The following is a 22387-nucleotide window of genomic DNA, read 5'->3' as shown; positions in this document are numbered from 1 at the left end:
TCATTTATTCCTCATGACTGCCCAGTAAGGCAGATTCTACTATCCTTGTTTACATGCAAGGAACGGGGCTCCTGCAAGCAGGAGCTTCCACCCCAAGAGCCATATTGGTGTCCACCCAAGTGACAGGTGACACCCAGATAAGGAGGAAGCCAGTTCACCCAGCTCCAGCCACTGCCATCCCCATGCCAAGCCCCTGGAGCAGGCCCAGCTCTGCCCGGCCGCAGGCTCTAGGGACCCTCAGGTGTGCCCAGAGGTCGCATAGTAAATTAGTGAGACAATTCAGACTTGAATCTAGGTGTCATGCCTTCAAGCCAGCGGCTCTTTCCATGTTCTCAAGCTCCCTTATAACCAGAAAAACTCAAAAGGAACCAGCACAAAGCCTAGCTTGAGAATTCACAGCAACCCTGTCACCGGGTGGGGGGTAGCAGCCTCATCAGCTACGCCTGTCCAAGTTCCAGGAAATATCCCCTGGCTTTGGAGCTAATATAGACCATGCAGCGCGGCACGCAGGATCTTACTTCCCAGACCAGGGATGGAACCCGTGCCCCCTGCAGTGGAAGCGCAGAGTCCTAACCACTGGACCGCCAGGGAAGTCCCGACCATGCAGATTTTGACAGGGTATTTATTGCTGTTTCACCTCTTGCTGCCAGTCTTAGGGTAGGGCTTTCTAAAGTAAAACCACAAGTTTGAGAAACGAAAGACCTGCCTTCACTACCTACTACTGTGGCCTTGGACAAGCTATTTAATTACTCTGAGCCTCACTTTCCTCATCAATAAAACCAGGATTCCACATCTACCCGTCTCCAGAGTGAGATAATGCATAAACAGTGTTCAGACCATTCTGAGGGCCTTACTCCTGAATATAAAGTTTCTACAGCTCCAGGAACATTTGATCTTTGATGGGTAGGTTGTGTGGTTTACCTGAGACAACCAGTTTCAGTAAAGTTTATAATTATTATAGATCAGTATGATCTGTGCTTTGTTAGAAAAGATTAGAAATTGGCTCTGATAACAGTGTGGGCTGCTAGGTTTTGGGATGCGGAAGATGCCATCTCAAAGAAATACCCAAGATGGCAGATCCCATATGGTTGTTTAAGGTAGGGATGGCACAGAGAGGGAAAAACAGACACAAGTCAGCTGTGACTGGCCGTGAAGGTTCCGGCAGACAAGCAGTAGCTCCGAACCTCACTGAGGGTGGGAGAGGCCGCCCACAACATAAACCAAAGTTTTCAGTGTGAAAAATCAGGAGACCTGGGCAGCAGAAGACAGTAGAGTTTGGAGCCAACTCTTTGCTTTTCTTTATAACTACGTGACCTCGATCAAGTCACTAAACTCCCCAAGTCTGTTTCCTCATCAGTGCAATGGGGATCCTACTAAACCCGAGCTGTGAAGTATAGGCAATGTACATGGATTCCTTTCAGCACAGTCCTGGCAGTAGGCGTTCAGTAGTTCCTTCCTGAAACCCAGCATTTCCACGAACATGCACGCAAATTACGGCAGGTCATTAATGCTCACAGGATTCTCGTGAGATGCAGATAAGATACTGAATATGAAAATGTCCTGTAATACTGTATAAAGCTTTATGAATCCAGGGATTAAATAATTAAAACACCAATAACGAATGCATCAGGAGAAAGTATCTCATGACAAATGGGAAATTACATATTGCTGCCCTTGTCCACAGATGCTCCCCGACAATAATGAGATGACAAATCTGACTCTAAAGAAGATCCTTTATTGAGACGTATTTAAAAGATTTCACTCCCTGATTTAAATAAACTTCAACTCAGTTGACGGGCTGATGGCTGAGCTAGGTAAAGGCTTCATGGTGGCAAAAACACTCCCCGCCTATGATGACATCAAAATAGGTTCCTGAGTAGTGTCAAGGATGAATATACTCAGGGTCTCTGTCCCATCTTCTTCAGGGTTCGATTAAGCTGGAAGAGAAAGAAAAGCAAAGTCAGATATGGCTTTTTTTTTTTTTTAATTTGTTTATTTGTTTGTTTTTGGCTGTGTTGGGTCTTCACTGCTGCACGCGGGCTTTCTCTAGTTGCGGTGAGCAGGGGCTACACTTCGTTGCAGCGCGCAGGCTTCTCATTGCAGTGGCTTCTCTTGTTGCGGAGCACGGCCTCTAGGCACGCAGGCTTCAGTAGTTGTGGCACTTAGGCTCAGTAGTTGTGGCTTGCGGGCTCTTGAGCGCAGGTTCCGTAGTTGTGGTGCACGGGCTTAGCTACTCTGTGGCATGTGGGATTTTCCCGGGCCAGGGCTCGAACCCATGTCCCTTGCATTGGCAGGCAGATTCTTAACCACTGTGCCACCAGGGAAGCCCAGTCAGATATGGCTTTTTCACCAAACCTTTTCCTACAGTGTGCCCGATCACCAGGCCAGGCCGGCCCGTTGGCATGAGCATGAGCTGTCTACTATCACGTGTAAATGCTCCGTTAGGTCCTCCACCTGACATTCTTATGGTGCCACACAATTCATGCAGCTTGTTCTATCTGCCCTTCACACTCAACAAACGTACATCCCAACTGCTCTGCCCAGTTTATAGACAGGAAAGGGACCCAGGGTGGCTAGACTTGCCAGGGCTGTATTATTACCCTGCAGGAGTCTGGTAGCATGGACCACGGCACGGCAGTGACCCCTGCTGGAGGACTCAAAGCACCAAGACGCAGTGGCTCTAGCTATGGCCACAAAAAGTGACCCACAAGACCTCTCCAAGGGCAGGATGTGGAATGCACCAAGTCTGTCAGAACAGAGCTTCATGGTCTCAGCCTGCAGAAACTGGCCAGACCTGTCTAAGTCAGAGAGTAACTGCCAAATGGTGAGGGACGGGTAAGAGCAGGCAGTGAATCCACCCATATCAGGAAATACCAGGGAGGGAGAAGAGAGCTGGCCACACGCGGCGGGAGATCTTGGAAAGAGATGCTCCAGAGAAGGCTGACACAGCAACTCCTACAGGCCCAACCCCACTCCCCAAACCCCAAGCAGCCAGCCAGTCTAGCTCAGAAACTTAAAGGGCCAATTTCAGGCTTTCCTGAAAACAGAAATGAGAAATAAAACATTTATAACTCCCCACCCAGTTCCTAACCTCCGTCCCCAGCCCACACACCGCTCTCTCAGACCTCTCACCTCTTCAAATTTGTGAATCTGCCGGATGAAGAAATCCCCATAGCGCCGGGCCACCTTGGTGTCTGCAATGTGGATCATATCCTAGGAGAGAAGCAGCCAGGCAGGAGCGGTGAGGGAGAGCCACTTACAGACCTGCAAATAGCAGTGATGCTAAGTGCTAGATAAACCCCTATGGAAGAGCATTCCCAGTCAACAGCAACTCTTTCTTTTTAGATGGCTGAGTTTTATTTTCTTCTTGTTAATTCACTTATTTTATTTTCTAGTCTTTTTAACGAATATGAATCTTTTGGCAAGAATAACATTTAAAATAGCATTTTATTCTTATACACTGTTTATGAGTACAAAGTTGCAAATTAGTGTAGATTTTAAATTGTTTTTTAGCTCAAAACATTTTGTTGAGCACCGTTTTACTTGTAAATTCTGACATAATCTAGGTTAAGACCCAAGACCTTTCTGAATCTCTCTGACGGGATTTTTTCAAGTCAAGGATGAAAAAAGGAAAAAAAAATAGAAAGTATTTTGCCAAAGACAAACCTGAACCAATAAGGAACAATAATAAAAACATGCAATTAAAAACATTTCCATGTAGGAAATTTAAATCATATTGTTAATTTAACCTGAATATAACCTCACAGCAAAATTTTATTTGTAATAACCAAGTTGCTAAATCTTGGGAGGAGTGTTTTATTAAAGACCATCCAGATGGTTGGGACCAGTTCAGCTGGGTCACTAAAAGGGACGGAGGGATGGAGCAAATGACTGATATCGCCAAAGAATGTGTACATGTCAGGCATTGGGGATAAATTCAAAAAGGACTTTAGCCAGCTGATGCGATACTGCAGGGGATAGACAGTTCTGATATTTAAAAACATGACTTAAAAACAACATTGAAAAACTTCCACTACAGACATGTTTCTGCTTTTGGTGAGCCTATTCATGGCAGGGATAGCCAAGTTCTGCCAAACACCAAGCCTTCAAAAAGCCATGAAGTCTAAAATGAGAGGATCTGGTTTAGCAAGATGAGCTTCCAAAAACAAACTACCCAACCTGGCCGGGCAATTCCACAACTAGGTATATATACCCAAGAGAATATTGTTCACACAAAACTTGTACACAAAAATTCATAGCAGCGTTATCCGTAACAGTCAAAAAGTGAAAACAGCTCAACTGTCCATGAACTAATGAACGGATAAACAAAAGTGTGGTGTACCCAAACAGTGAAATATTATTCGGCCAAAAAAAGGAATAAAGTCCTGATACCTGCTACAACCTGGATTAAACTTGAAAAGATGCTCAATAAAAGAAATCAGGGCTTCCCTGGTGGCGCAGTGGTTGAGAGTCCGCCTGCCGACGCAGGGGACACGGGTTCGTGCCCCGGTCCGGGAAGATCCCGCGTGCCGCGGAGCGGCTGGGCCCATGAGCCGTGGCCGCTGAGCCCGCGCGTCCGGAGCCTGTGCTCCGCAACGGGAGAGGCCACGGCAGTGAGAGGCCCGCGTACCGCAAAAAAAAAAAATAAAAGAAATCAAACGCAAAAAGCCACATATTTCATGATTCTATTTTTAGAAAATATCAAGAATAGAAAAATCCACAGAGACAGAAGGAAGATCACTGATTTGCCAGGGATGGGGGGAAAAGGAGCAATGGGGAACGCTGTTAATGGGCAGGGATTTCTTTTTGGGATGACAGAAGTGCTGTGGAACTAGATAGCAGAGATGGTTGCACAACATGGTGAATAAACTAATAATCATGGAATTATACCCTTTAAAGTGGTGAGGTTTGTCATGCAAATTTTATCATTAAAAACTGTCAGCCAAAAATAGATTTAAAAAATTAATTTTTATTGGAGTATAGTTTATTTACAATGTTGTGGAAAAAGAGTATTTTAATTAAATAAATAAAAAGTAGTTGTTAGCAATGGATAAACACACACATATGTATGGTATAGGTCTTGTGAGGTTATTTGTCTCTTAGGGTTGTGTATCCCTAAGAGATGTTGTGTACATATGCGTGTATTGTAGACCAACATCTTTCTAAAAGCAACCAAAAATGTAAGATATTTTAAAAAATTGCCTCATGGGCGCTTCCCTGGTGGCGCAGTGGTTAAGAATCCGCCTCCCAGTGCAGGGGACACCGGTTTGAGCCCTGGTCCAGGAAGATCCCACATGCCGCAGAACAACCAAGCCTGTGCGCCACAACAAAGAGCAGCCCCCGCTCACCGCAACTAGAGAAAGCCTGCGCGCAACAACGAAGACCCAACACAGCCCAAAACAACCAAAAAACAAAAAAAACACCGTTATGTGTACTGTTCAATAGCCAAAAACCACCCAAATGTCCACCAGTAGAAGAATGGAAACATCGTGGTCAGTAACTGCAGTAGAAGTTGGACCTGATTCACACATCACAGAACAACAAGCATGACTGACCTACTGCTACATATGACAACGGTGGATGGTGATTCTCTCAAATACAATGTTGAGCAAAAGAAGCTGGACAGAAAATACCACATACTGCATAATCCCATTATATCAAGTTCAAAACCAGGCAGCACCAATCTAGGGTGGTACAAGTCAGGACAATGGCTTCCCACCCACTAAAGTACTTCTAGCAGTCTGCTACGCACCCTCCCCTCTTCTTCTCCAACCTCATCTCCTACCACAACCTCCTCTCAGGCCACTCCAGCCGCACTGCAGCTGTCTGGGCTCGCTCCTGCCTCAGGGCCTTGGCTCTAACTGCTCCCTCCACCTAGAATGCTCTTCCTCCAGATATCTGCTTGCTAATTTGCACACCTCCTTCAAGTCTTAGCTTCAGTTTCACTTTCTCAACAAAGTCTACTCTTACTTAATACTGCAGCCTGTGCCTTCCACCACCACTACCCCAACTTACTCCACGGCACATGGCAACTTCCAAACTACTACATGCTTTGCTTAACTGTAACGCTTTTTATCATTTTTTTAACACTAGAATACCAGCACAAGGGCAAAAATCTTTGTTGATTTTGTTCAATGGTGTGTCCCAGATGCCCAGAACAGTGGGTGCCTTGAGAACCTAGCCCAAGGGGCAGTCATACCTTATCGATGTAGAAGTCGACCTCAGAGGCTGACTGAAATTCGCCATCGAGGGCAGAGATGCCACTGGTCCACACCAGGTTCTTCATTTTGTGTTTGAAGACAAGAAGCTGGATTCGGAACTCCTGCTCAGTGAGGTCCAGGAAGCCGGCCAGCTTGGCCACAGGCATGGTGGTGTAGAGCTTGAGGAAGCTGCGGATGGTTGAGAGTTGGGCCTGCTGCTGCACCTCATCAGAAAACACCTTCAGCTGCTGCAAGAAGGGCTCCTTGTGGTAATTGGGGTGTACGTTGTCATAGTTGGGCACTACAGGTGACAGGAACTTGGGGCAGGAGTAGCTGAAAAGTTCCTCGTAGACCTGTGGGTCACCTTTCTGCATGCGTAGCATCTTGTCCCCATATTTCTCCCGCAGCTGGAGGTGAATGCTCTCATCGATACGCATGGGGTACATGGTGAGGGCGATGGCCAGCAGGGCGTGCATCTGCTCATTCTGCTTGTTAATCTGGGGGTCGGGGGAGAGATCGGTGCAGGGTCAAATGAATGGATTTTCTGAGGTCCCCACCATCCTCCCAAGTACACTCTGTACAGACCTTCTGACTTCTCCCTTTGTCTTACACCCTTCAGCTAACTTTCCCAATGTCTCCTCCAATCCTGCCTCTAGCTCTACGGAACTTCTGGCCTAGTTCCAGGTCCTCTGGAGTTGTTTCCTGGATTCTTCACTGGTACCTCTGCCTCGGTCTCACCAATCCGCCCTACACATCACTGGCAGGTCAATCGTTCCACACCAATTATGATCAATTCACCCAGAAATCTTTGATGGCACTTAATGCCTCCAGAATAAAGAGTAAATACTTTAGCTGGGTAGTGAAGGTTATCTCAGACTCTAATACCCCGATCTGGCTGCTCTCCTGCCTTCTAGCCAAGATGATTTATTGTGCTACTACATGACCATACTTGCAAGTCTCAACACCTTTTTTTTTTTTTTTTTTTCCGGTACGCGGGCCTCTCACTGCTGTGGCCTCTCCCGTTGCGGAGCACAGGCCCCGGACGCACAGGCTCAGCAGCCATGGCTCACGGGCCCAGCCGCCCCGCGGCATGTGGGATCCTCCCGGACCGGGGCACGAACCCGTGTCCGCTGCATCGGCAGGCGGACTCTCAACCACTGCGCCACCAGGGAAGCCCGAGTCTCAACACCTTTGCTCTGCTTAGAAACCTGCTCCCAATTCTATGCATGTTTTGAACCCACCCTCCTCCAGGCAAACTGCTTGAGGGCAGTATCCACATCTAACTGATTTTAAACACCCACAGCCCAGTGAACACTCTAGGCACTGCTGGGGAATAAAAGTGAAACAAAAGATCCTGTCCTTATCATCAGGGTGTTAATGATCTGAAGTAATAGGTGTAACAAAGAAAACACTTAAGTAGGCTAGCCATTAAAAAATCATCCTATTGAAAAAGCATATAAAATAGCAAAATTTGGGCTTCCCTGGTGGCGCAGTGGTTGAGAATACGCCTGCCGACGCAGGGGACACGGGTTCGTGCCCCGGTCCGGGAAGATCCCACATGCCGCGGAGCCGCTGGGCCCGTGAGCCATGGCCGCTGAGCCTGCGCGTCCGGAGCCTGTGCTCCGCAACGGGAGAGGCCACAACAGTGAAAGGCCCGCGTACCGCAAAAAAAATAAAAAATTAAAAAAATTAAATAAAATAAAAATAATTAAAATAGCAAAATTTTGGAAGGCGTTTACCCAAAAACTGTTGGCATAGGTGTGTCAGCTGGTCAGAGGCCTCCTTACCATCTCATATTTGTACGTGGTCCTCTGGAACATGCTCTTGGTCCTCTGGATGTAGAGAAGGATGTTGGCAAAGACCCGGATAGCATCCTGGTATCGACGCATCATCAAATATGCAAAACCGACATAATAGTATGTGGTAACCTGGCACTCGGGCACACGAGAATACATGCTCTGTGGAAGGAGGCAGAAGCAGCAGCCATGAATCTCAAGACCAATTCATCCCAGGTAGGATCTGAAAGTTGCTGGGGCCTAGTGTCAGCTGAGGTGGAAGCACTGAGAGCTCCCTGCAGAGGCCCTGAACTACCCAGAGGAATCCTGGCTCTGAAGTCAGAGGCTCTGAGTGCAGATCATACCACTTACTGATTATGTGACCTGAGGACTCCATTTTCTTGGCTGTAACAGAAAAGGACTGGACCAGGTAACCCTAAAATTTCTTTCAGCTCTTAAATCATCTACACCTCACTTTCACATTCTTTCTTGCTTTCTAGTCCTTGCTTTTCCAAATAAGCCCTATAGAAAGGACAGATAAAATACACACACGTCAAACAAAAACGTACCAAGTTTCTGTGGCTAGGAAAACAGCCACTGCTAACGTATCATTACCTGTGCCACCTTAGAACTAAGTAAGTCTTTCATTAAAAAATTCTTCAGTGAAAGTTGAAGCAAAAATCTGCCAGCCTCAGTCTGGTTGGAAAATAGAATCAAAAGACTGCTCAATATTTTAAGTGTTGTTAAGCACCAAAGAGAAACCACCCGGTCCAGGTTCAGATTTTCCCTGCAGTGGTTTTCCCAGTTCTTGTCTCAATTTTCCACCTACCTGGGGAGGAATCCCCTTTTATTCTCTGTGAAATCTGTCCTAATAATAGATCAGAGTCTCTCTTGAAGCAGACAGACAGACTTTCTGGCTCTGGGAAGGTGGGCCTGAGGAAACAGGGAATGAATTACCTTCTTGTTCAGTTCGATGTTCTCCAGCACCTTGATGGCCTGGTAGTAATCCCCCAAGAGGGAGTGCAGACGCAGAAGCCCCACCAGGCTGAAGTAGCCAAGCATCTTGTAGAGGGAGTGTCGTCCATACTCCCCAGCCACACTCTCAGGGTCACCTGAGAGAGACACACAGACACTGTAAGCACTTCAGCAGAGACAGTGAAAGGAGGGCAAGCCTGACCCTTGAAGTTTACCCTCAGTAAACTCTTCATCTACTGCCAGTCTCTAAAGCTTCCTGCAATAGGGAATAACTGCCTTCAGAGGAATACCAAGAAACATCATGCCTGGCCTTATGCTAAGCTTACATTTCTAAGTCACCTAAGAGGTGTGGCAGGACCCTCCATCCATACACACCTGAGAATATGAGAGGACCTCTCTCATCAATAAGAGTTACTTGGCAAGGCCCCTCCTTTCAGGAAGTCCATGAGATCAAAGCTATCTTCCTAATAACACTATTTAGGTGTACTCCTATTTATCTTCCTAAGATACTATTTGCTTTTCTCACTGAGCTGACATTTGCACTGATGGTGCAAAAACAACGCGGGTAAAACTACAGACAACTTAGCATCAATCGGGTAGCGGCACCAAACTCTACTGTCATCACTGTATTCTTTACCACCACTCACCTGCAATAAAAGAACCAGTCACTTTCTTTTCCCCACAAAACGCCATTTTTACTTGGAAAAAGTAACTGATACACAGCCTATGAATAGAGACATGGGTATTTTCTCAAAAATGAGTGCAGTGAGCCTGTTAAGATGTCAATGAAAACAACTGGCAGTGTTTGCTACCAATGAAAACTTGAGCTTTTAAGTAAAAATTAGAATTTCATAAAACTTCTATCTGCCACTATGAACTCAACAGCTCCCCAATGAAGACCTATCTGATAAGGTTGATGGTCAAAGTAACAGACGTGGTTTCAAAAAACTGTATAATTGGAGGGCTTCCCTGGTGGCGCAGTGGTTGAGAATCCGCCTGCCAATGCAGGGGACACGGGTTCGTGCCCCGGTCTGGGAAGATCCCGCATGCCGCGGAGCGGCTGGGCCCGTGAGCCATGGCCGCTGAGCCTGTGCGTCCGGAGCCTGTGCTCCGCAACGGGAGAGGCCACAACAGTGAGAGGCCCGCGAACCACACACACAAAAAAAAAAACCTGTATAATTGGGACTTCCCTGGTGGTCCAGTGGGTAAGACTCCGAGCTCCCAATGCAGGGGGCCCAGGTTCGATCCCTGGTCGGGGAACTAGATCCTGCATGCGTGCCGCAATTAAGAGTTCGCATGCTGCAACTAAGACCTGGCGCAGCCAAAATAAATAAATAATGAAAACAACAAAAACAGAAACAAAAAAACCCCAAAAAAACTGTACAATAAAATGTGTCAACTTTCAGAAAATCTTGATAGCTCAATGAATCAGTATTTTACAAAATCACGCATGGGTAAAAAAATTCATTCAAGCTGCAGTATAAACCAATAAACTTTAATGTAACAAACTATAAATTCACTGATAAGGTTTCAGATTCCACACTGCAACTAACCTGTATGAAACTACCCCCCTGTCAACTTCTGATGCAGAAGCAGAGAAGAGCCAGGCTACCTGTAAAGGCTATTAAGTTTCTCTTCCCTGTCCCAATTAAATATCTGTGTGAGGCCAGATTTCCCTCAGATACTTCAACCAAAACAGCATATTGCCACAGACTGAGTGAAGAAGCAGGAGACTCCAGCTCTCTTCTATGAAGCCAGACATTAAAGAGGTTTGTAAAAACACCACTCTTCTCACTGTAACAAGATCTGTATATAGATAAACCTTAGGATTCTTAATCTTTTAAGACTGTAAAGTGGTCCTCACACCAAAAAGTTTGAGAAGTGCTTATATAAACAAAGGCCCTGGAGAGGGAGTAGAAGTGTTTACAAATGCAGCTCTCAGGAAGGGCTTGTTCAGTCTGTCGGCCAACAGACTGCCAAGCCCAGCAGCCCCCAAATCAGCCCTCGGCTCCTGTTCACACCCAAATACCGAAGAGGAGCAGCCCATTGCTCCTCCGCACTACCCGCGGCCTCTACTCACGAGGCACAGGTGGCAAGCAGCACTCACCTCCACTTGTGTACACCTCCAGCTGTCGGTTGATGTTGGACTTGTCTACTAGGGAGTGAAGGACATTGAGGACACTGTGAACATTCCAGATTTTGGGATTGGAACGAAGGAAGTCGATCTCCTCCTCCGACTTCTTGGCAGTCTTACAGCGGTACTGACTAAACGACTGAAACTGTTGAGGAAGAAGGGAAACGTGCGGCAGTGGCGTTAACGCCAAAGGGACAGCACAAGCACACAACACGCTGCTGCTACCACTTCTCCCGCTACGCCAGTCTGTGCACTACTGGTCCTTTCAAAGCCATCTTTGATTAAGCTGTGGATTTCTTCGTTACTGACTACGTTACTTATTCCACAGCTAAGTAAAAAGCTCTAAAATGAGAGGTAATTTGTGGAAAAAAACATTCAATTTGAAGTCAAACATAGTCTAAAGTTACTTAACGTCTCTGGGCATCACAGTGCCATCAGCCCGGCCACCAGAATCAGGTGGCTTACAACACATCTACTCATACATGGTAGAGATGGGGCAGGTACCTGCATGTGTGTGTCTTCCCTTCCAGAGCTGACCATCAATTCACCTGTGACAGGAACCCAGTCTGAGTCACCCCTGTCCCAACCACAGAACCTGGCCAAGTATAAGGCACATATAGGGTACCTACCACACTTATTTGTTTGGGGCAGGGTTTCTATCTGGGACCAGCACTGGGCTGGCTCCATCTGTCACCCGAGACTAGCACAGGAGACCTAGTTACTCTGTCAGAATTAAAAACTCCCTGGTTGATTTCTGGTGCACACACAGGTTTGGAAACCAGGGACCTAGAATCTAGGTTCTAGATGACCTAAGATTACTTTTCAACTCTAAAATATCATCTTCCTCCAAGAGTGCAGGAGAGAACGTTTCCAAATTTACAATAAACAAATAGTATCAGGGCTTCCCTGGTGGCACAGTGGTTAAGAATCCACCTGCCAATGCAGACGACACAGGTTCGATCCCTTGCCTGGGAAGATCCCACATGCCGCAGAGCAACTAAGCCCGTTTGCCACAACTATTAAGCCCATGCTCCACAAAGAGAAGCCACCGCAATGAGAAGCCCGCACACCGCAACGAAGAGTAGCACCCGCTCGCCACAACTAGAGAAAGCCCACACGCAGCAACAAAGACCCAACACAGCCAAAAATAAAAATAAATTTATAAAAAACAAAACAAAACAAAACAAAGAATAGTATACAGAATATAGAAGGAATTCTCATAAGCCAAAAAGAACAAGATCATCCAATAGAAAAATGGGCAAAGGATACTGATGATCACGTCGAAGAAAAACAGAATTGGTCAATTAGCAGGGAAAATGCTCAATCTCTTCAGAGAAATGTAAATTAAAATGATTACCATTTCTTTCCTATCAAACTGACAAAAATTAGATCGATAGCATCCGGTACAGAAAACTTGCTCTCAAATGCTGCTGGTAGTAGTATAATTTGACACGGCCTTTTAGGAGGGCAGTAATTACTATTTATTAAAATCCAAAGTGACAAAATGTTCCACATCTTAATTGTGGTGGTGTATACATTTGTCAAATCTCATCAACTGTACACTTAAAATTGGTACACTTTATTGCATGCAAATTGTGACTCTACATATCTGATTTAAAATAATTTTAAGGGCTTCCCTGGTGGCGCAGTGGTTGAGAATCCGCCTGCCAATGCAGGGGACACGGGTTCAAGCCCTGGTCCGGGAAGATCCCACATGCCACGGAGCAACTAAGCCCGTTTGCCACAACTATTGAGCCTGCGCTCTAGAGCCCACGAGCCACAACTATTGAGCCCACGTGCTACAACTACCATAGCCCGCACTCCTAGAGCCCGTGCTCTGCAACAAGAGAAGCCACCGCAATGAGAAGCCCACGCACCGCAATAAAGAGCAGCAACTAGAGAAAGCCCACACGCAGCAAGGAAGACCCAATGCAGCCAAAAATAAATAAATAAAATAAACAAATTTATAAAATAATTTTAAAAGCAAATATCTTTCAGCCAACGATTCTACTTATAATCATCCCTAAAATAGACTTTATCTGTAACACATACACCAGAAGAGTGGTACACCATGTACATGGCACAAAAGAACAAGGCAGGTCTCTATATGATGACTATCTTTCCAGACAGTAATTGATGCCTCTGCAAAGGCAAGGAAGGAAGACACTTTCACTTTATCTGCAGTTAAAAAAAAAAAGTCTCAACAATAGCAACACATTCATATATTACTGCATCAATACAAATAAATGAAAGAGTGGTGAAGAATAAGGAGCAAAAAAAAAAAAAATTTTTTTTTTTAATTTTTAAAAAGACAAAAAACAAGAATAAAGAAGAGAGCGGTGGGGAAGAGCCCCTCACCCCACGCGGTTTAACTGGTGTTTTCTTCTTAAGCGGCTTACAGTGCTCTCACTTTTCACAAAGACTGGCTGGAGGAATCACACCTGGCCCACACTGGCCAGTCTTTGTTAGAAGCAAGAGCGCTTAAACCCCTTAAGAGAATACCAGTTAAGCCCAGGGAATTAGGATTATCTTAAGACGGATGAAGAACCTTAGCACAGATGATCCTCCCTGACTTGGTGCTAGCCAACAGGACAGCCAATCTTCTAAAATTATGCCAAATAACAAGCCAAGGAGCCAGAGAGGGCAAACAAGGCCAGTGTGGTTTGTGGCCTTCGCTGCACAAAGGCACTGAAGCCTGTCTTGAGCAGGAAGCCTCTTTCTCAAAGAGCCCTAGGAAGGTTTCCTCAACTCACCAATCACAACTTATCAGCACTCTGTACTCCAAGGCTCTTTGATCCATGGGGCTCAAATAACTGCTTTATTAGGAAACTGATTTCTCCTGAAATACCTAGTAAGAACTGTGCCACCCCTGTAAAACATGGAAAAGATGTTCTTCCAAAATCAATTATTTTATGTTTTTTAGCAACAGCACTCTGAGATAGGCAATTTTTCCCTTTTGATAAAAATGTTCTTTCATTCTGATCCAACATATACTCACATCACCAGCACCACAATCAAGATATAGAATCTTTCTCCTGTAGGCGAGGAAGGTGAGGCTCAGAGAGCTAAGTAGCAGGTCATCACTACAGAGCCGCCAGGTGGCAGTCTCCAGCCAAGTGCCCACTCCTAGCTGGCTCCAAAGCCTGGAAACCTGTGTTCTTCCCGCCAGACCCCCTCTCAAGGTCAGTTAAGAACGTGGTGAATGTCAAGAGCTCAGTTCTCCAGACTCCTGAGTTCAGAATGGAGCTCTTAGACCTCACCGATTCAAAAAACCACAACACAGAGGCCACTGCCACAGGGTACTTCACACTACCCTAGGGTGGCTATATACCATGATCTTTTTAACAACACAAACAATGGTAAGAGCTGCTCCTTGTCTGGAGCAGTTATTTCAAATTAGGCCAAGGCTGACCAGATACCTGGTAGATGAACTCATCGATGATATCCCAGAGCCACTGGTTGGGAAGTTCAAGGGGAGCAGGACCATCAGCATCTGGGCAAGAGACCACAGAAAAGTCAGACTCAATCAATGACTATGCCCGTTCAGTAAGGCTGCAGAATGCATTTTGTAATTTCTCTCTTAAAAGGACGATGAACCACAAGACTTCCCCCTCTTCCCACCTGCACATTAAAATCCTGCTAAAAAGAGCTGAAGGCCAATACGAGGTCTCATCATAACCTCAGACTCACTGAGAATGTAGTTGAAGAGATTGCAGTAGTTGTAATAGGATTCAAACCTCTGCTCCAAGGAAGGTCCCCCCTGTAAAGAAAGCAGAGAAAGGAGGACGCATTTAATCTAAATGCGTTCTACTCATGGCCTGCCACTGACAGTTGAAAACAAATACAGCTGATCCTTGAAAGCACAGGGGTTAGGGGCACCAACCCTCCAGAGTCAAAAATCTGTGTATAATGTATCACTGACCCTCCACATCTGCAGATTTAACCAATGGTGGATCCTGTAACACTATAAATATTTGTTGAAAATATCTGCATATAAGTGGACCCGCATAGTGCCAACCCGTGTTGTTCAAGGGTCAACTATATATGAGAACTGACGTCAGCTCTCCCCTTCTTAGCATGTCAGAGCACTCAAGTGACAGGGAAGATAGTTAAGGGCTACAGCAGTTCAAAGGGGCACTGGATACCTGACGCCAATGGTCAAGTTTTATAACAAAAACTTTAACTGACCATTAAAGATCAGGCATATAGATCTGGCAAGGCGGAGGAGTGAGGGGAAGGCGTTTCAGGAAAAACAGGACTAATGAAGGCAAAGAAGTAAAATCGTGGTGCTTGAAGGTTAGGGAGTAAGGCAGACAATGCTACACTGGGCTACACTGGGCCAGAAATGCAGAGGTCTTACAGTGCCAAACAAGAATTAAGCCGGGGGTCGGCAAATCCACCATCACCTGTTTTTGTGAATAAGAACCTTAATTGGAACACAGCCATGTGTACTCACTGTCCATGGCTGCTACAAAGCTGAACAGATTCGACAGAGACCATTACAGCCCTCAAAGCCTAGAATACTATCTGGCCCTGTACATAGCAGGCTGCTGACCCCTGATCCAGACTTCATGTGGCTGGCAACTTAGAACCACTGAAGATTTCTGAGCTGGGGAACAACGTGATGTATGGTGTATTTTGTGATGGAAAGAACACTGCCTTGGAGTCTTAGCCCCAGTGCTTACTAACTGGGGTCTGACAAGGTACTTAATCCCTCTGAAAAATGAGATTATGAAGTCAAAGTGCCTACTACAGTAAATGCTCTTTCAATGAAAACCTCCCCCTCCAACTCCCCCCCATGATGTACGTGAAACTTCCCCATCTGGTTCCTAGTGAAGAGATCATGGGGTCAACAAACTTCTGCTGAATCTTCATCTACAGACCAGAGGAAAGATCAGAGGTGGCAACCAGCCATACTATGGGTTCTGATGCCACGTTCTGCCGAAAGCCATGTTATACAGGCTGGCTAGATTACCAGCCCAGCCTGCAAAGTACTTGAGCCATAGCATCAATGATAGGAGAGAATCTTTACTTTCTATCAATTGAGGTAGTCAGAGAGCTCACTGGGATGCCAGAAAAACATGGCCCCCCGCATTACTTTGGCAACAAGAACTCCTTCACCTACCGCCACTGATGGTGGGGGGCTCCTGGGCCAAGGCCAGAGCTCTTGTCAGGTCAAGTCATCCGCAGGGGGATGAGAGTGAGTGTGAGAAGCTGGGAACTCTTTAGATGGAAATACCCTAAGGAGACTGTGGTGGCAGTTTCTTTAATTTGCACATACACGCTCCAACAATTAACGTGTCAACATGGGGGATCAGACACTGGATTAGAGCAGCGAACAAGACGAAGTCTGTGCCCTGGTGGAGTTTAGCCTCTAGTGGGGGAAGCAAACAAAACCCAAATAAATAAGACAATGTCAGAGAGTGATATGTGCTCTGAAGTGTCACATAGTATGGCTAGGAGCCAAGGGAAGGAGGGAAAGATGCAGGAAATAAGACTGGCAAGGAAGTCAGGGGCCAGGTCAAGCAGGACCATGACTAAGACTTGGGATTTTATTCTAAATATGATGGGAAGTCATGGTAGGATTGTGAGGAAGGGGGTGACTTGATGAGACTATGTTTCAAAAGGATCACCATGGTTACTAGGTTGAGAATAAACTTAAGCAGGCAAGAGTGGAAACTGACACCAGGTGAGGAGTTATGCAGTCATTCAGGCAAGAGATAATAATGCCTTGAACTAGGGTAGATATGTGCATTTTTTTTTTTTTTTTTTTTTTTTTTTTTTTTTTTTGTGGTACGCGGGCCTTCCTCTGTTGTGGCCTCTCCCGTTGCGGAGCACAGGCTCCGGACGCGCAGGCTCAGCGGCCATGGCTCACGGGCCCAGCCGCTCCGCGGCATGTGGGATCCTCCCATACCGGGGCGCAAACCCGGTTCCCCTGCGTCGGCAGGCGGACGCGCAACCACTGCGCCACCTGGGAGGCCCAAATATTTGTTTTTTTTTTTGTTGTTGTTGATATGTGCATTTTTAAAAGATACAATGCTATATGCACACCTAACAGACTACAGTACAGTGTAGCATAACTTTTTTTTTTTAAAAAGATTTACTATTTATTTATTTAAAAATAAATTTTGGGGGCTTCCCTGGTGGCGCAGTGGTTGAGAGTCGGCCTGCCGATGCAGGGGACACGGGTTCGTGCCCCGGTCCGGGAAGATCCCACATGCCGCGGAGAGGCTAGGCCCATGAGCCATGGCCGCTGAGCCTGCGCGTCCAGAGCCTGTGTTCCACAACGGGAGAGGCCACAGCAGTGACAGACCCGCGTACCGCAAAAAATATAAAAATAAATAAATAAATAAATTTTTGGCTGTATCTGGTCTTAGTTGTGGCAGGCAGGCTTAGCTGCCCCGCGGCATGTGGGATCTTAGTTCCCCAACCAGGGATCGAACCTGCATTCCCTGCATTGTAAGGTGGATTCCTTACTGCTGGACCACCAGGGAAGTCCCTAGCATAACTTTTGTATGCACTTGGGAACCAAAAAATTCATGGGACTGGCTTTATTGCGATATGTACTTTATTGCAGTGGTCTGGAACCAAACCTGCAATACCTCCAAGGTATGCCTATAAACAGTGTAGATAGTATTTTAAGAGACTTAGGGCACTCTAAAATTTAGAAATCAGGAAGAAAAGAATCCAGCAAGTGCCCAAAGTTGGAAGAGTGTGGTAGAAAGAACAATGATGTCACAGTAAGACAGGCCTAGCTTCAAAGAATTTTGCCATTTACTAGCTGCACGAATTTGAGAAAAAGCAACCTCTCTGCGCCTCAGTTTGCCTACTTTGCAGGATCACCATGGGGATTAGAGACATGCAGACGCGTGCCAAGTGCCTAGAATTGTACCTGGCACACAGCGACAGTTGTATGTATTTCTCAGAGGGCAGGAGGCTCAGTGGCAATGCACTGAAGGGAAAAAGCACGGGCATTCCAAGGGAGGCATCTGAAGGTACCTGGGAACACACTTTTAGGATGACGTCCTGCAACCCAGTGCATGTGATAAGTGTCCAGTCAAGAACTGTGGGGATAAAGAAATTAAAAAGGATGGACAGGCTATGCAGTGGTACCATTTGCCTGAAACAGACACCCAGCTTTCTGGGTTCAATCATTCCCTCCATCCTTTCTTAAAAGAAAGCTCAGAAAACATGCCAACCACTCTTGGACACTGAACTAATATAAACTAGCAATTGTCTTCCAGGAACAAAAATGGCATAGAGTTTAAAAACTGCCAGCAACGTTTAGATACTCACACTGACTTTGGCATATATGTGCCTGTAGTATAATTCTTTGTACAGAATCAGAAAAACAGCATCTGAAAGAGATGGCAGAGGGGTGCTTTAGTAATCCACCAAACAACTGGGGTCTTCGGGCAGTTTTAGCCCTTGGTGGGAAGTAAAGTGGTAAATGTGATTTCAGAAACCAAACAACATCAAAATTCTAACACTTACACCCCAAGAATACATGCAACGAGAAAATTCATTTCCCACTTTCTTCTTTCAACCTCATCTTAACCTCGTTCAGGCCCATTTCCCTTCACCATTTAGATATTTTTGCCATACAGTTATTTAACCAGGACATAAATACTAATGGCTCCATGGAAGGTGATATGACAGTATCAAAACTGCAAATACATGGGGATCTTTGACTTACACATCCTATTTTAAGGAATTTATCCTATTGATATGATGCAACCATTAAAAAGAAAGAAGGGGGGGGACTTCCCTGGTGGCCCAGTGGTTAAGAATCCACCTGCCAATGCAGGGGACACGGGTTCGAGCCCTGGTACGGGAAGATCCCACATGCAACAGAGCAACTAAGCCCATGCGCCACAACTAACAAGCCTGCGTTCTAGAGCCCGCGAGCCACAACTACTGAGCCTGAGTGCCACAACTACTGAAGCCCGTGCGCCTAGAGCCCATGCTCCACGACAAGAGAAGCCACCGCAATGAGAAGCCCGCACACCGCAACGAAGAGCAGCCCCCTCTGGCCGCAACCAGACAAAGTCAGCGTGCAGCAACGAAGACCTGACGCAGCCAAAAATAAATAAATAAATAAATTTTTAAAAAAGCGGGGATGAGCTCTTTGGATATCAATGTTGTGCAGAAGTTAACATACAGGTCTGAGACTATGAGCCTTAGAAAGGCCTGCTGGTAAAGTTGGTCCTTGCTTGGCATCTGGGAACCTAGATTTCAAGAGAGTTTCCCACCAATCTCATAAGGGTGGTCTGCTATCCCTAAACTGTTTGTGCAAACAACATGGTTTATACTGAACACCTGCTTTCCTTTTGGGAGTGTGGAATTTCAGTACATGTTAGGCAGAGGATGTGCCTACACGACCAGCCCCCAATAAAATGCCTGGACATTGAGTCTGTAATGATCTGCTCTGGTAGCTCCGTAGAAAGCCCCACAGCTGTCGGACTGAGTCCTATGAATCCTCCTAGCAAATAATCAAACCTGGGGGTAGTCTTGGGAATCCTGGAGCTGCAGAATACTCCCCAAAAATATAATAAACTTTAAAAATGGAAAGAAAGGAGCATCTATTTAGTCTTTGTAAAAAAAGAACAAGTTATTCCTAATTGCTTATATATGCATAGAGTATCAGAGGAAGGATAAACAAGAAAATGGTGAACACCAGATGGCTCCAGAGAGAAAAATGGACAACTTGGGATAGAAATGGGAGGGGGATTTTTATACCAAATCTTTTATACTTTGAGTCCTGTGAATCCTTACCTGTTTAAAAACATGTATTACAGGACTCCTATTGTGCTCAACATACACAATATTATATTCTTTATAGACAAAATATTAAACAGAGCATAACGTCTGAGCAACATGGAAACACATTTAAGAATGAGTTCTAGCAAACGTATGGACACCAAGCGGGGAAAGTGGCGGGGTGGTGGTGGTGGTGGGATGAACTGGGAGATTGGGATTGACATAGATACACTAATATGTATAAAACAGATAACTAATAAGAACCTGTTGTATAAAAAAATAAATTAAAAAAAAAAAAAAGTGAGTTCTAGGACTTCCCTGGAGGTCCAGTGGTTAAGAGTCTGCACTCCCAATGCAGGTGGCACGGGTTCAATCCGTGGTCAGGGAACTAAGATCCGCAGGCCGCACTGTGTGCCGCCCCCTCCCAAAAAAAAAAAAAAAAAGAATGAGTTCTAAACCTGAGTGACGATGATGATACTAATGTTTAGTATTCAAAAAATGTTGGCTGTAACAAAAGAAGTGAAAGACTTGTACGTTAAAAAACTACAAAACACCACTGAAAGAAATCAAACACCTAAATAAATGGAAAGACATCCCATGTCCATAGATTAGAGAACTTAATATTGTTAAATGGCAATACTCTCCCAAATTGATCTTCAGATCCAACATAATTTCTATCAAAATCCAAGCTGGCTTCTTTGCAGAAATTGACAACCTGATCCTAAAATTCACATGGAAATTCAAGGGACTCAGAAGACCCAAAGCAATTTTGAAAAAGAACAAAAGTGGAGGACTTACACTTGCCAATTTCAAAACTTACTCCAAAGTTACAATCATTTAGACAGTGTGGTTGGTACAAGCATAACGACAGACATAGACCAATGGAATCAAAGTGACAGTCTAGAAATAAACCTCTACATTTACATGATAACAGATTTCGGGAAGTGTCAAGACAATTCAATGGAAAAAGAATGGTCTTTCTGAAAATTGGTACTGGGACAGCTGGCTATCCACATGCAAAAGAATGAAGTTGGCTCTTCTTACTTCACACCATATATAAAAGACACCATCAGAAAGTGAAACGTGAGAGGAGGCCAGAGAGCCCATTCTGGAGCAACTGTAACGACCCCAAAAATTACAGAGGGAAAAGGAAACCAGTCAAGAGAAAAATCCTAACTTCAGCTTTCACCATATGTGAAACACCTCTGTCCCCTCTTCATCTAGTTAGCTTTCATTCAACAAGTTATTTACGAAGAAATTTACTATGTACCAAACCCTGGGGAAATAAAATGGTGAGCAAAACAGACACAGATCGTCCTGAGCTTTCTTTTTTTTTTTTTTTTTTTTTTTGCGGTACGCGGGCCTCCCACCGTTGTGGCCTCTCCCGTTGCGGAGCACAGGCTCCAGATGCGCAGGCCCAGCAGCCACGGCTCACGGGCCCAGCTGCTCCGCGGCACGTGGGATCTTCCCGGACCAGGGCACGAACCCGTGTCCCCTGCATTGGCAGGCGGACTCTCAACCACTGCACCACCAGGGAAGCCCCGTCCTGAGCTTTCTAATGAGCCTCAGTCATAGGATCCCATCCAACACACAGGACACGAAACACTCACACCTACCGTTGCCAACCTGTGGAGCAATGGTTTCAGCCTCAGGCCAAGGTGTATTCTTGAAGAATCTTTCAGTCAACTTGGTCCAGCTGAAAATCAAGAAAAAATACTCTAGAACCCCAAAACAGGAAGGATCTGAGAAGAGACAATCCTCATATTTTATAAATAAGTACCCAAACTCCGAAAAGGAAAGAAGTCATGGAAACAGAGCCAGGGCCAGAGCCTCCACGTCTACAACTTTCCTCAACCCAATTCTACACCCCAGACAATCTTTCTTAATAAGGTGAAACATTTCTTTTACATCAGCTAGGCACCTACTAAGCTCTTCAGGATCATCTCCTGCCTCTGTATCATAAACTCTAGTCATATTTCACTGCTTACTGTTCCCTGACTTGAGAACTACCTTTTAGACACCCCCACCCCCCTCCCTTAGCTTTCCACCTCCCCTTCCACTTCCTGGAGCACTGTGCCTCCTCCCCCTGTCCAAACATGGAAGCAAATCACTCTGTTTGTTGCAGTCTGATGCCACAACAGCCCTTGAGCATCCAACGCAAACACTGCTGCCCAAGATGCTTCACAACCCTATTTCCTTGATGAAGTCTTTCCTGACTATCCAACTCTGATTGACCTGTCTCATTTCTAACGTCCATTACATAAGGGCAGTCCCCTCAAAACCAGAAGCAACCACTCAGAGCTCGGCTCACCCTGTTTTGTGTTGAGAAGTTGTCCAGCACAGTTTAGAAATTAGGTTCTGGTGACAGACTGGACAGGTTCAAAACTCAGCACATCCACTTAGCTAGCTATGAAATTTATCCTTTTTGTGCTTTGTTTTCTCATCTATAAAATGAGGAAAACAGGGCTTCCCTGGTTGCGCAGTGGTTGAGAGTCCGCCTGCCGATGCAGGGGACACAGGTTCGTGCCCCGGTCCGGGAAGAT

General features: G+C 45.6%; 1 protein-coding gene across 2 annotated transcripts in view; it reads right to left on the bottom strand.

The window, feature by feature from the left end:
* Positions 1-1719: 1719 nt before the first annotated feature.
* The window catches only part of EIF3L (eukaryotic translation initiation factor 3 subunit L), a 23000-nt gene continuing 2332 nt past the window's right edge, over positions 1720-22387 (bottom strand). Inside the window, exons 4-13 of one of the 2 annotated variants that reach the window (XM_007111743.3) lie at positions 21461-21540; positions 18381-18442; positions 14775-14844; positions 14504-14577; positions 11058-11229; positions 8933-9087; positions 7988-8158; positions 6200-6697; positions 3133-3213; positions 1720-1937 (exon numbers count right to left, since the gene is read on the bottom strand). In XM_007111743.3, coding sequence (XP_007111805.1) covers positions 1899-1937; positions 3133-3213; positions 6200-6697; positions 7988-8158; positions 8933-9087; positions 11058-11229; positions 14504-14577; positions 14775-14844; positions 18381-18442; positions 21461-21540 — 1402 coding nt within the window. In that variant the 3' untranslated portion in view covers positions 1720-1898. The remainder of the gene's footprint in view (positions 1938-3132; positions 3214-6199; positions 6698-7987; positions 8159-8932; positions 9088-11057; positions 11230-14503; positions 14578-14774; positions 14845-18380; positions 18443-21460; positions 21541-22387) is intronic. The other variant, XM_028484536.1, reaches the window with a different exon arrangement.

Source organism: Physeter macrocephalus, unplaced genomic scaffold (assembly GCF_002837175.3).
Source record: "Physeter macrocephalus isolate SW-GA unplaced genomic scaffold, ASM283717v5 random_187, whole genome shotgun sequence".
Lineage (NCBI taxonomy): Eukaryota > Metazoa > Chordata > Mammalia > Artiodactyla > Physeteridae > Physeter > Physeter macrocephalus.
Note: the sequence above shows the minus strand (reverse complement) of the source record. Positions and strands in the feature narration are given on the sequence as shown.